This window comes from Chlorocebus sabaeus, chromosome 7 (genome assembly GCF_047675955.1).
Source record: "Chlorocebus sabaeus isolate Y175 chromosome 7, mChlSab1.0.hap1, whole genome shotgun sequence".
NCBI lineage: Eukaryota > Metazoa > Chordata > Mammalia > Primates > Cercopithecidae > Chlorocebus > Chlorocebus sabaeus.
The window spans coordinates 74,171,792-74,185,787 of record NC_132910.1 but is presented as its reverse complement, the minus strand read 5'-3'; the positions used below and the strand labels follow the sequence as shown (position 1 = coordinate 74,185,787).

General features: G+C 36.6%; 1 protein-coding gene across 4 annotated transcripts in view; it reads right to left on the bottom strand.

Moving 5' to 3' along the window:
• The window catches only part of AFG2A (AFG2 AAA ATPase homolog A), a 368,649-nt gene that overhangs the window by 135,961 nt on the left and 218,692 nt on the right, over positions 1-13,996 (bottom strand). Inside the window, exon 15 of one of the 4 annotated variants that reach the window (XM_037991604.2) lies at positions 1,762-4,270. The exons of the other annotated variants lie outside the window; for them this stretch is intronic. Coding sequence (XP_037847532.2) covers positions 4,205-4,270 — 66 coding nt within the window. The 3' untranslated portion in view covers positions 1,762-4,204. Of the gene's footprint in view, positions 1-1,761; positions 4,271-13,996 lie in introns of those variants that run through there. 4 annotated transcript variants of the gene reach the window in all.

Here is a 13,996-nt window from a genome sequence, read left to right as displayed (position 1 = left end):
GGCTTTACTGGTTAGTGGTTTTTAAATTAAAATTCTTTTTCCTATAATAAAATTTATAAAGGGAAATTTAGTTACAAAAACATGTAGTTTAAAAGAATGACTCCTAATGATTTTATGTTTTGTGCTTTATAACGGTATTTTAGTTTCTACATTTCAATTAAAAAATAATTAAATAATTTTAAGAGGTAGGCAGAGTTAGTGTCATTTCATCAGTTTGATGAACAGGAAGTAGAAACTCAGAGTTTCAGAGCTTATCTGCGACCAGAGAGTCTAGTAAGTAGCAAATCAAGGACCCAAATTCAGACTTTCTGACATTGAATTCACATGCCATATAGCTAGACCTCAGATGATACTAAGCTTGGCATTAATCAAACTTAATATGACCAAATTATTTTCTGTAAAGTGTGTATCTAAAATTAGAAAACAAAAGCAAATATATAGGTATTTCATAAATTATTCACATAGGAAGTGACTATTAGGTTTTCTTCATAAAACAGCCAGAGAAGATAAAGCCAATTATACAAACTACCCCAAAGCACACCATTACTTTGGGGCAGAACTTGGCCTAGAACTAGGCCCCAAAACAGCCAGTGGACCAAACCTATTTTCATAGAGCACCTGAGCTTGGAATCATTTCTACATTTTTATTAATTTATTATTATTTATTATTATTATTTTCTTTGAGACAGGGTCTGACTCTCTGCCACCCAGGATAGAGTGCAGTGGCACAATCTCAGCACAATGTAGCCTTGATCTCATGGGCTCAAGCAATCCACCCACCTCAGCCTCCTAAGTAGCTAGGACTACAGGTGCATGTGACCATGTCCAACTAATTTTTGTATTTTTTTTGTAGAGACAGGGTTTTTGCCATGTTGCCCAGGCTGGTCTCGAGCTCCTGGGATCAAGCAATCCGCCCACCTTGCCTCCCAAAGTGCTAGGACTACAGGTGTGAATCACTGTGCTTGGCCAGTTTCTACATTTTTAAAGGGATGTAAAAAAAAAACAGAGGAGGAGGAGGAAGAAGAATGTGTAGAGGGTGGTGAAACAGGAGATTCCACAGAGATCATATGTGGCCTGCGTAGCCTAAAATATTTACTACCCGGCCCTTTACAGAGAAAGTTTGCTGACCCTTGTTTTATTAAAAAAAAACCAGATACTGAGTGAGACCTAAAAACAAAAAGAATATTACCTGCACAATCCTGGTACACCAGACAATAAAAAATAATTTTAAAGTTTAGTTAAAACTTCTTTATAAAGGAGGAATTAAATACAATATCCTTTTTCAAAATACTGAAATGTTTTAAGGTAGCTTCAGTTCAGCTTTTAAACATCTGTGTTCTCAGGAGTTTCTGATTGGAGAATCATGTCAAGTGGAATTTTTACTATTTGTCTACAATGTGCAAAAACACAAGAATCAGGGTAGAGAATTATAGTATGAATGCCAAAAATAAGAATTTAGCTTACCTATGAGATATGTAATTCCTTCCTCACAAAAACAAATCACACTCTGGTTTATACCTACTAGAAACATCGGGAATTTAGATATCAGTAGTGACCCTACTGATACTTCCTACTACAGTGTCAACCACAAGTTTTAAGCAACATATGTACCACATATGGATATGAAATCTGTCTCCTACCACCACAGAGGGTAAAGAGGTTTGAAAAAAAATCACTTTTGTTCCAAAATGTATCTGAAAAATAGCTAAATAAATAGTTATATACTAAGTTTTTATTGTTGTTGTTGTTTTTTCTGAGACAGAGTCTCACTCTGTCGCCCAGGCTGGAGTGCAGTGACATGATCGTGGCTTACTGTAACCTCTACCTCCTGGGTTTGAGTGATTCTCATGCCTCACCCTGCTGAGTAGCTGGGATTACAGGCACTTGCCACCATGCCTGGCTACTTTTTGTATTTTTAGTAAAGACGAGGTTTCACCATGTTGGCCAGGCTGGTCTCAAACGCTTGAACCTCAAGTGGTCTTCCCGCCTCAGCCTCCTAAAATGCTGGGATTACAGCCGTGAGTCACTGTGCCTGGCCATGATTCTACTACTAAGTTCTTTATTAGCTTTCCCTTTCCTTTGTAATCACATGTTCAAACACTGTATACATTTTTTTGATAAAATTTCTCTAGAAAGAACACATTTTCTGTTAATGATTTTAACAGAATATCCAATGATAAAGGCACTAATTCTTATAGTAGTTGCAAAAGGATGATATTTATTATGTGTGTGTACATGTATGGAAAACCACATCAAGTTCTATTCCTGATATTAAGATATTAACTAAAGTCTCACTTAAAGTGTGTGAGTTGGTTGGGGGCAGTGGCTCACGCCTGTAATCCCAGCACTTTGGGAGGCCGAGGTGGGCGGATGGCCTGAGCCCAAGAGTTCCAGACCAGCCTGGGCAACATGGTGAAACTCTATCTCCACGAAAATACAAATAAAATAAAATGAAATAAATTAGCCGGGTGTGATTGCGCATGCCTGTATTGCCAGCTACCTGGGAAGCTGAGGCATGAGAATCAAGAATCACCTGGACCCAGGAGGCAGAAGTTGCAGTGAGCCGAGATCATGATACTGCACTCCAGCCTGGGTGCCACAGTGAGACTCTGTCACATACATACAGACATATGTAAATAAATAAATAAATAAATAAATAAATCGTGTGTGTGGGCTGACAATTTTCAGAACTGCTGAAAACCACATTCAGTTATCCAGGTGGGAAGGCAACCTCTCTGCTCCCATCCTACTCCTCCTTCTAGATTGCTGGCATCTGAAGGAAAAACTGCCTATGGTCCTCATCCAATTAGGTATACTAGCTTGAAAATAGTTCTTCAAAAGATATTCATTCTTTTCGGCTTCTTACTATGCTCTATCACTCTGGTCCCAAGAGTGTAGGTGATGTAGAAAACATAAATGATCTATCTAGGAATGGAAAATGGGCTGCATGTGCATGTAAAATCATGACACTGTCCATTAGCTCTATTTCTTAAGCTCAAAAACAGATCAAGTACCTTTCAATAATCTTTTTAGTGTAAATGAGCTTTAGAATCAGGAGTGGAGAAGCCTATGTGCAGGGACTGATGGAAGCACAGGAGCACGTGGAATTAAATACCATTTGTACACTTGCAGCAGTATTGTTTTTCCAATATTCTTTATTGCAAAGATTTAATATGTCAGCATATTATGGATTTAAAAGAGGTTGCCAGCTAACATTCTTAATATATTTTTTAGGAAAATGTAAATTTGTACAATTTATAAAAAACAACCCAATTTTTAGAACACAGTTCCGTCTTAATCCTATCTACATAAAACAAACATGGAATTTCTACATACATTCAGAGAGAAAACACATAGAAAATTTCAAGAGTTCAAACCCACAAGTCTGAAAGAATAAGTTCTAGAAGAAACAATGTGAGTGATTTCTCTCAGGGAAGCAACGGTCTTATACAATATACAGATTTCATAGCTTATGTTTTCATCAGCAAAATTTCTGAGTAATTCATCAATTAGAGGTGTTGCTCAAGAATATGAATGGAGATATGTTTGTTTCTTAAACCATTTTTTTTTAATAGTTTCTAATAGACAAGGAAAACCTGGGTATCCGTTATGGATTTACAGTAGTAGTATATAAAGAGTAATTGTCCTTAAAAATTAATGTCAGCTACAGAGTGGAATAATAGACATGAGAGACTTGGAAAGATGGGAGGGAAGGAGACGGTAAGGGATGGGATGAGAAATAAGGGTATGGGATGAGAAATTACCTAATGGGTTCAAGGTACAGTATTCCAGTAATGGTTACACTAAAAGCCCAGACTTTACCACTAGAGTATAGCCATGTAACAAGTGCACTTGTACCTTCTAAATCTATTCCAAAAAAACTCAGCATTTTCGAAGCTTATAGAAGGAGTCCTATATTTCCTCTTGTATTATTAATGAAGAGTCATTTAAATTATAGAGATGATTAAACAGAATTTGATGACATAAAACTAATGTAGTATACTTTCTCCTGGCTGACTATAAAATGACATAAATTATGCAAAATAATGTTTTGAGATCCGGCCACTGCACTCCAGCCTGGGCGACAGAGTAAGAAAAAATAATAATAATAATAATAATAATGTTTTAAAACATACCACCAAGACACTATTCCAGAACACAGCCAATGAAGAAAGAGAACAGTAAGATACAAGGAGGCAGTGCTTCACAAATGCATGAGCTGATCTTCATAGTCCTCTAGGCGGCTACATGGCTCAATGTGTTTGAAACACTGGAAAGGGCAAAGCAAAGCATAATGAGGACCCCGGGAGATGGAGACCTACATATTCATGTTGGAGGAGTTGAGCAGAAAATTAGAAAAATCAAAATTAAGTTTTCTTCTTTCCTAAATTAAAGAATCTATGCTGTTAATATCAAAAATACTGCCTCTAAGTACTTATTAAGGAAGATGAAGTGAAGACACGAGGACATTTACTTTTTTAAAAAGAAATCACTGATAAGAGGACTACAGTGGAGGTAGGAAGTCTCTTTACTCCTAAAAAAATCAAGCTCTGGCTGGTGCGGTGGCTCACGCCTGTAATCAGAGCACTTTGGGAGGCCAAGGCCTCCCAAATCAGAGCACTTTGGGTGGATCACAAGGTCAAGAGATTGAGACCATCCTAGCCAACATGGTAAAACCCCATCTCTACTAAAAATACAAAAATTAGCTGGGCATGGTGATGCACGCCTGTAGTCCCAGCTATTCGGGAGGCAGAGGCAGGAGAATCGCTTGAACCCGGGAGGCGGAGGCTGCAGTGAGCCAAGATCATGCCACTGCACTCCGGCCTGGTGACAGAGCAAGACTCCATCTCAAAACAAAAACAAACAAACAAAAAAAGGCAAACAAAAAAAACACAAGCTCTTTTCTACAGTTAAAAAGTAAATGACAAAATAACATGATTACACAGACACTAAATTTAAGGTTCATGAAGAAATCTTTTCCTTAAGATATAATAAACTTGGTTTCTCTGGAGTTAATATGAAGGTTTTTGTACTTCGAAAACTTTTGAGTACATTTAAAGCTAAATCAAGTTCCCACATGAAATATTAATGCTATCATTTTACACTGGTGGGCATGTTTTATTTTAACAAGCATCAACATGCTATCATTACAACAGCTCATTCCTGTTGGGGGAAATGTAAGACATTTAGGAAAAGCTTAAGGTATCCCTCCTCCTCCCCGCTTCCCCCACCTCTCACAAGGCAAGAGTAGTAAACATGGATAAGATGCTGGGCTACAGGCCTTCTCCCACTCTTTCCCTTACAACTTTTCTGCAGAAGTGTAGACTTGTTTTCAGACCTTAGCTGCTGAAAATGAATTATCGTAATTTTCAATCTACACAGCACACTATCACATCGGTCCATACAAGGCTCGTCTCTTATTTAATATTTCCTTTCACCCCCAATATTGGCTACTGGCCCCTTCCCTCCAACCACACTAGAGAAACTTGTATTTGGTATAGGGCCTTGTATACATATATTCATCCTTGAATAATGCATACTACTGTTTTATTTATGATGTCTTTAACTTATATAAATAATATTATGTTATAGGTCTTGCTTTAAGCCCTTTTTAATAATGACTACTACATTTTTAATATCTTGTGTGTTGTTGTAGTACTGAAAAACAGAAGAGCATATTTGAGAGCTGCTCTGGTATTATATTACTAGCATGGCCTTTATGTTATCATGAGCTGGTCTGAGACTCCCTTGGTATTCTGTTGAACATGAACAATTTCACAGAACAGCAACATTAGACGAGGTCACTTTGTAACAGTAACAGATCAAGACAAAAACAAGACCACTGCATACTCAGGTATGGACAAAATATGAACACTGTCCAAGCCACAAAATAAACATATATTCCCAGTTCCAGCTGATAAGAGTGACTACTTCTTTACCAATTACACCATTAGCTTCACTCTATTCTTCCCTCTTTACAGATGATTTAATTAAGATAATCAATCATGGTGTTGTCTCTGCCTCCTAAAAGTAAGCAATCCAGTACAATGTCCACTTTCTTAAGCTCTCCCGCAAAATCATCTCATACAGGTCAGCTCCTATAATTCCCTCCTAACATCTTCTTGCTAAGATACCTGCAGTTCTGCAAGGTGTGCATTACCCCTCCATACAATCAGGAACAAACCCAATTTGTTCCACTCCAGGTATGTGTTCCCAGGGGTCTCTGGCTGGAGGGCATTGCCTGAACATTTATTTTATTGCTCTCTTACAGAGTGTTCCACAGGATGCATCTGTTGCATTTTACTTGAGCATTCTCATAGTGATGGACACTTAAGTTGTCCTCAACCTCACACTACCAGAAACACTGCCACAGTAAACATCCTGGGACACACCACATTATCAAGCTGAAATGTGTTTCAATAGAATATGTACATGAAATGGGACCCCGAGTGACAAGTTATAAACATATTTACTTTTACAAAGGACTGTGACATTGCTCTTCAGACCAGCTGTGTCAGCCTGCATTTTAACCAGCAGTGCATGAATGTCCTCATTACCCCAAATCCTTGCCTATATTTTGATTTACCAACTGATTTTTCAAAAACTTCTTCCCAAATAGATGGGAAGTGGTATGTTGTGTCAATTAGCATTTCTCTAATTCCTCATAAGGTTGAACATCTCTCTTTATACACTTAAGACATTAAGGACTCTCTTCCATGAGTTGTCTAGTAATAACTTTTACTTTCGTAAATATTGGTTTCTTCTTCTTGATTTGAAAGCATTTTTCATATGGTCTACCTATTTATCTCTTGTCTGCTTATGACACTGCAGGTATCTTCTTCTAATCTCTCACTATTCTGTTAATTTTTTTTACTCTTTAATCATTGAATCTTTAGTTTTGACAATGTAAAGCAAAAAAAATGTATCCCTGATAGTTTGTGCTTTTGCACAAGTAGGGTTTAAGAAGTTCTTCCTCATATCAAGATTAGAAAATAGGCTGGGCAAGATGGCTTGCCTGACCCTAGGAGTTCAAGACCAGCCTGGGCAAAATGGTGAAACCTCATCTCTACAAAAATTAGCCGAGCATGGTGGTGTGCAGCTGTTGTCCCAGCTACCTGAAGGGGGTGAGGTGGGAGGACTGCTTGGGCCCAGGAGGTTGAAGGTGCAAGTGAGCCGTGGTCATGCCACTGTGCTCCAGCCTGGATGACAAAGCAAGACTGTGTCTCAAAATAATAATATATATATATATATATATATATAAAATCAGAAAAATATTATCTTACATTTTCTTCTATTAGCTCTATGGTTATACCTGTCACTTTTAAGTCCTTGTTCTCTGTGGAGTTCACATGGTATGTGATGTGAAGTAGGGGCCCAACTTCATTTTTAAAATTTTGTAAACCAGTCTTTTCAAAAACCTACTAAACAACATTCCTCTTCCCCACCATGGTTCTGTTTTTGACCTGTATCTTCTGTTTCATTAGTGTAAACATCTGTTTCTATGCCAGTTCCATACTATTTTTACAAATATGGATTAAAATGTTGAAAAAATCATCCCTCTTCCTGATACATTTCAAAATAGACTTAGCTATCTAAGCAACTTTTTTCTACATCAGAGTTAATTAACAGAGGTTCCCAAAAAGTCCTATTATAATTTTAACTGGAATTGAATTTGGGGAGAATTGGTATCTTTATGTTGTTATGTGCCCCACCAATAAACATGTTATAGCTCTTCATTTAACCAAGTTTTCATTTATGTCCTTTAGTAAAGTTTTGTAATTTGTTCCATAAAGCTATTATAATTTTGTTAGGTTAATGTTTAAATGCATTATACTTTTTGTAATTATTGTGAATTTTGAAATGTAGTCACTGCTAAATATGGAAAAACAAAACTACTGATCATTGAAAGTATATAGCTTACTTCTTCTAGTTGTAAAAGTTTACCCACATAGACAATGTATAACCTCCAAGTAAGGACTATTTTGTCTATTTTAGTTTCTCTTTTCCACGCCACAATTTCCCTGTCCACTTCTATTTCACTTTCGTTTTTCTTATTGGACTAGTCAGATCTATGTCAAGAATATATATTTGTCTTGCTTTGTATAAAGTTTGATTAAAGTTTTGGTATTGATATTTGTTGTAGGCTTTTGTATATAACTAGTTTGTAAAGTTTCCTTTTATTCCTAATTTTCTAAACTTTTAATTATATAAAGTTTATCAAATGCTTTTCAAAGTATACTTTTAGACAATTATATAATTTTTTTCACCTATTACATATTTTCACCATTGATATAGTGAATTTCTTTGATTTTTTAATGTTAAACCATCCTTGCCTTCCTCAGATAAAATACTATATTAAAAAATTACCAGCCGGGTGCAGTGGCTCATACCTGTAATCCCAGCATGGTGGGAGGCCAACGCAGGTGGATCATGAGGTCAGGAGTTCGAGACCAGGCTGGCCAACATGGTGAAACCCTGTCTCTACCAAAAATACAAAAATTAGCTGGGTGTGGTAGTGGCTACTCAGGAGGCTGAGGCAGGAGAATCATTTGAACCCGGGAGGCAGAGGTTGCAGTGAGCCGAGATTATGCCATTGCACTCCAGCCTGGGTGACAAGGTGAGACTCTGACTCAAAAAATAAAAAATAAAAAATAAAAAATAATACCATTGGACTTATTCACTAAATTTGATTTAGAATTCCCACACTTGTAATTATAAATGAGGTGGACCTATACTTTTCTCTTCTTGTGCTATGTTTTGGAATTAAGGTTGTACAAGCCTTGCAAAATTAGCCAGATAGCATCCTGTTTTTTTATTTTTAAAATTTTTTTATTTTTAAAGCATCCATATGAGACAGCAGTTACATCCCCTGAAAATCTGGTAACAATGTCCTATAAAATCTATTTGGCTTAGGAAAGTGTATCTGCTTACAAATGAGATTCTTCAGAAACTGTACCTAGACTTCATAATGAGTCTTAAATTTTAAGCTTAGAGTGTCTCTAAGAAATGAGCTGTCTAGCAGAAAGTTCTGTTCCTTGTCTCTAGGAAAAATGATCTGTTCCTATATAGTAGCCCCAGTATTGTGAACCAACAAAGCAACATCTTAATGGGAAAATCTTTAAAGCATTTACACTTCAAAAATAGGAAGCAGTGGTCTTCTGAAATAACAGACTTAAGTAACAGTGAATTAAATGAAAGAAAATTTCCTGAAGGCCCCATAAAGTGGGCGAGAAATGTTTTGCCTCTGAACCTAGTTCCTGAATCTATTTCATTTTGATGGTCTAAGCTAATGCTCTTTTTTGCCTATAGATTATAGGAAGATAGTGAAATTGGTTTAGGTACAGATTAAAGAGGCAACATTTCACTAAAGATGTAAAAAGTTATTAGGGATACACTTTGATGGCTAAGTTTATGCTTTCTGGATAATTAAGACTAATGAAGCCTTCAAAGCTAGGAAGCTAATTTATCAGGCAAAGACTATTAAATAGACAGACGAAACTCCTTCTCATGGTCTCAACTACTACATTATTTAACTTATCTTGTGTATGCTGCCCCATAGGGCTATAACAATTTTTATAAAGTGTTAGGATGAATGCTGACACACATCTTACTTTGTTTATCATTGAAGCCAGGCCAAAAGGCACTAATTAGGGTAGTTCTGCTACACAATGTTTATGTACTAATTACCCCACTTCCTAAACCAAATATTCCAAGAAGTACTAAGAATGCAAGGCAAAAAGTCACTGGTTGCAGCATCAAGTATGCTGCTTTACAAACAAAAAGAACAATACACTCTGCAAGGAAGAAAACAATAGAAAAGTTCACACATGATATATAAAGTATGGTGAATAACTATGTTTTCCTAAAGGTGTAACAAGCATTATTATATTCAATAGCATAAGTACTTAATTTTAATAAGAATGGAGACTTCCAAATTAAAAAGAAAATAAAAATTTTAGAAAAAGGAAAATTTTAAACCACATCACACACAAAGAATTATATATAAATATATAGAGAGACATATTTGTGGGACATATTTGTGGGAAATTTATGGAAAAATTAGAAAAACACTTATGGAAAAATACAAGTTAGTATTGCAAAATCTTATTTTTAAATTCAGTTTAAATGTTGAGAGCTTTCTACATGCTAGACGGTAGGGTTCCAAAGATGAACAAGACATACATGTTTCTTACCCTCAAGAGCTTGCAGGGGATAGGTTGGGCGCGGTGGCTCAAGCCTGTAATCCCAGCACTTTGGGAGGCCGAGACGGGCAGATCACGAGGTCAGGAGATCGAGACCATCCTGGCTAACACGGTGAAACCCCATCTCTACTAAAAAAAACAAAAAAACTAGCCGGGCAAGGTGGCGGGCGCCTGTAGTCCCAGCTACTCGGGAGGCTGAGGCAGGAGAATGGCGTAAACTCGAGAGGCGAAACTTGCAGTGAGCTGAGATACGGCCACTGCACTCCAGCCTGGGCGACAGAGCCAGACTCCGTCTCAAAAAAAAAAAAAAAAAAAAAAGAGCTTGCAGGGGAAGATAGACAATTAACTGAGCAAGCAAAATACAATGTAAAAATGCTATGATGTAGGAAATAGCTCACAGATCACTTACTGTAGTCTACAATTTCATTTTGTATGTGTATAAACAAATTTTAGAAATAGGAAGAACTTTCTGGAACTTTCTAATCTGTCCTCTCTCCCTGGATGTGTATGTATGTTTTGTAGTACTTATCCTTCTGCCTATTCCTGTTTGCCTTCTTTCTGCTTCCTCATTTCTTGTGCTTTTTACCTTATCTGCTTTTGTTTCCTTACTTGGCCATTATATAGAACAAATGTATATTTATAGTACTTTTATGCATTGCTTTTAAAAAACTCATCCTGACAAAAACAGTGATAATGCTGAAAATAATTGTAACAACAGACTTACTATGTGCCAGAGTGTTCTGAGAACTTTTATAAGCATTAACTACTGCTTTAATTGTTACAAAAATCTACAAGGTAGGCATCAGTATTACTTCCGTGTTCCAGACATGGAAACTGAAATACAAAGAGGCTAAGTAACATTCTTAGGGTCACACAGCTAGCAAAGGGCAGAGCTGGACACACCTGCCAGTGTGGTTGAAATCCTACTGGTTTTATTTAAAACAATAGCTAACACTCACTGAGTTAACTATGAGGTACTGGTCTAACCATTTGAATCATTCCACGGATATGATCTCGTTTAATCCTAACAATCACCCTGTTAAATAGGTGGGTTAATGACCCCATTTTAGGGATAAGAAAATTGAGGCCGAGTAGGTTGCCCAAGTCACAAAACTAAAGGTTTTTTTTAAAAAAGTGACAAAAAAATCCAACAGAAAGTTAAGAAACTGAATTTTGAAAAAAGAAGAAAAACCATAAACTAAATTATCTTTATTTTTATATAAGTCCACATTCTCTAAGTCAACACTTTGGGGAAAAAAGTTGTTTGCCTCACACTAATAAATCAGACTAAATATTAATACAATGTCATCAATCAAAAAAGAATTTCCTGGTTCTATAATGAAAAAGGAACAAATAGCCTCTGCCTTGTCATTTTTCAGATGTGCTCAGTAATTCCGTGCATCATTTTCCTTTCATGTAACATAAACACAAAGTTAACTTTTTTTCTTTCTACCTTTAGTATTACCACAAGAAACTCAGGTAATAGCACATTTAAAAGATATAGGATCATATTATCAGTTATAGACAGAATCTGACAACCAGAAGACAAAATGAATGCTTTTCATAGTCTCCATGTTTTCCATCAAAAAGTACACATATCCCATGAGTAAACTTACACTTATCTCCTTCTTATATTCAGGCAATGACGATTGGGGCATAGAAAAATAAAGACACTAATAATTTATTTGTGCTACTGCATAAAAAACTCCTCTAAAAAACTTTAATTCAAAAATCTAGTGTTCTGAATGCTGAAGTAAATGTCTCCCCAGTGATGGGGTAAGTCTTCTTAGAATGCCAGAAGACTTACTAGTTCAAAAGCACATCAAAATTCAGATTAGGAAAAGGAGGTAATTAGCGCCTCCAGCTTTGTTTAGGGTTATTAGTGCCAAGAACTGTAGTCAAAGAGTACATGCAATCAGCCTTTGCACATTATAATTAGATGATGGGAACGACAGAGCTCTACATTGTAACTACTAAAAATATTAACAATTGTCAGAACCTCCAAAACGAACCCTATCAAGTTTTTTTCCAACTCTGATACTAGAGCTGTGTGACCTAATGCTTTTCTAAACATTCTTTAAGATAAACTGTTTAAGGTGAATATTTTTAATTTCTATATACTGTTGTAACCCAAAGGCCTAGGCACACATAGGCAACCAGGTGTATTGACTTGAAAAAGGTATGAAATCTGATATGATTGACAAGTTAGATTTGGAATGGTGAACACGAAGGCTTAATTATTTCCTCCCACTGCACCTCAGATTTCTGAGAAGAAAACAGGAAAACCTTGTATATAAACATAACCCAAACTTAGTTCTCAAATTTCACCTTGCTCCTTACTACTTGCTATTTGGCTATTTCCTTTTGAATCTGTTTTCCCTGGCCTCAGTGGCTAATCGAATCTTTCCTACTCCCCTCACAGCTTCAGTGAAGTCTCAGGTGTTCATTCTTTCATTGACTTTGCTCATGATCTCAAAATTCCGTTTTAGGCCCATTATTTTAAATCAGATGAAAAGCTGACTTGTGCTGTCTTTCTTCCTCACCATTCCAATTCATCCATAATCCTTACCAGGTTAGTCACTTGTGGAAAGGCACCTTAACTCTGTTACCTCCAACAGGACAAGATTGTGCACTCTCAGTTATTTCCCTCATCTCCCAGAATGTTTTCAATTTAACAAACATTTATTAAGCACCTACACAGATGTTAGGTACAGTGTTAAACACTGAAACACCAATAACCCAAACGTTACCCTTAAACAATCCTCTTCCTTTATGTCTTCAAACCCATACTAACAAGTATCTTCCAAAATCTCTTAGTCTTCATTCCTTCTGTGGCCAGTGTTTCTACCCAGTTCACAGTCCACCTCAAGTTATATCCTTATATAGCTTTTCTTGATCATTCCAGTCCAGAGTAATCTCTCCTTTCTTTGTTCCAATCATTTAGCACTAACCAGAAACTATACCAACCATACAGTCTGTTACCTTTATCTATTTTACAATTAGGCTTCATATAATACAGATGTCTGCTTGTTTAAGAGGAAAGAGTTTAGGTTTTAAAATCATATAGAACAGGCTGGGCACGGTGGCTCACACCTGTAATCCCAGCACTTTGGGAGGCAGAGGCAGGTGAACCATTTGAGGTCAGCAATTCAAGACCAGCCTGACCGATATGGTGAAACCCCATCTCTATTAAAAATACAAAAAAATTAGCTGGGCGTGGTGACACGTGCCTGTAATCCCAGCTACTCGGGAGGCTGAGGCAAGAGAATCGCTTGAACCCGGAAAGCAGAGGTTGCAGTGAGCTGAGATCACGCCACTGCACTCTAGCCTGGGCGACAAAATGAAACTATGTCTCCAAAAAAAAAAAAAAAAAAGAAAACGAAAACAAATGAGATAGAACAACTCATGCCAGGCTCTATCTTTCCTAGGCTTATGGGTTACTGGATGAATAACAGTTTAAAATATAGGTATGTTGTAGGTTGGTATTAAATATAAATTGCCCTCCCCATTTGATATTCATTGATTAAAATCTTATAGCATGTGAACATAATTTACTAAGAATTTACTAAGCCCATATTTCTAAGTTCACTTTATTTTCATTACATATGCAAGAATTGAAAGCAAAAAATGGAAAACTATTACCTTTTAAAGGATCATTCAAGGAACTAAGAGATCTTCACTTGAGCCCTCACTTACTGTAATCCCAACAAGAAGCTATTACTTTGTCCTTCCCCCCATCTGCATTGAAAGTGCAACCCTCTGAGAATGTTATAAGCTGATACGACAGTTTCTAT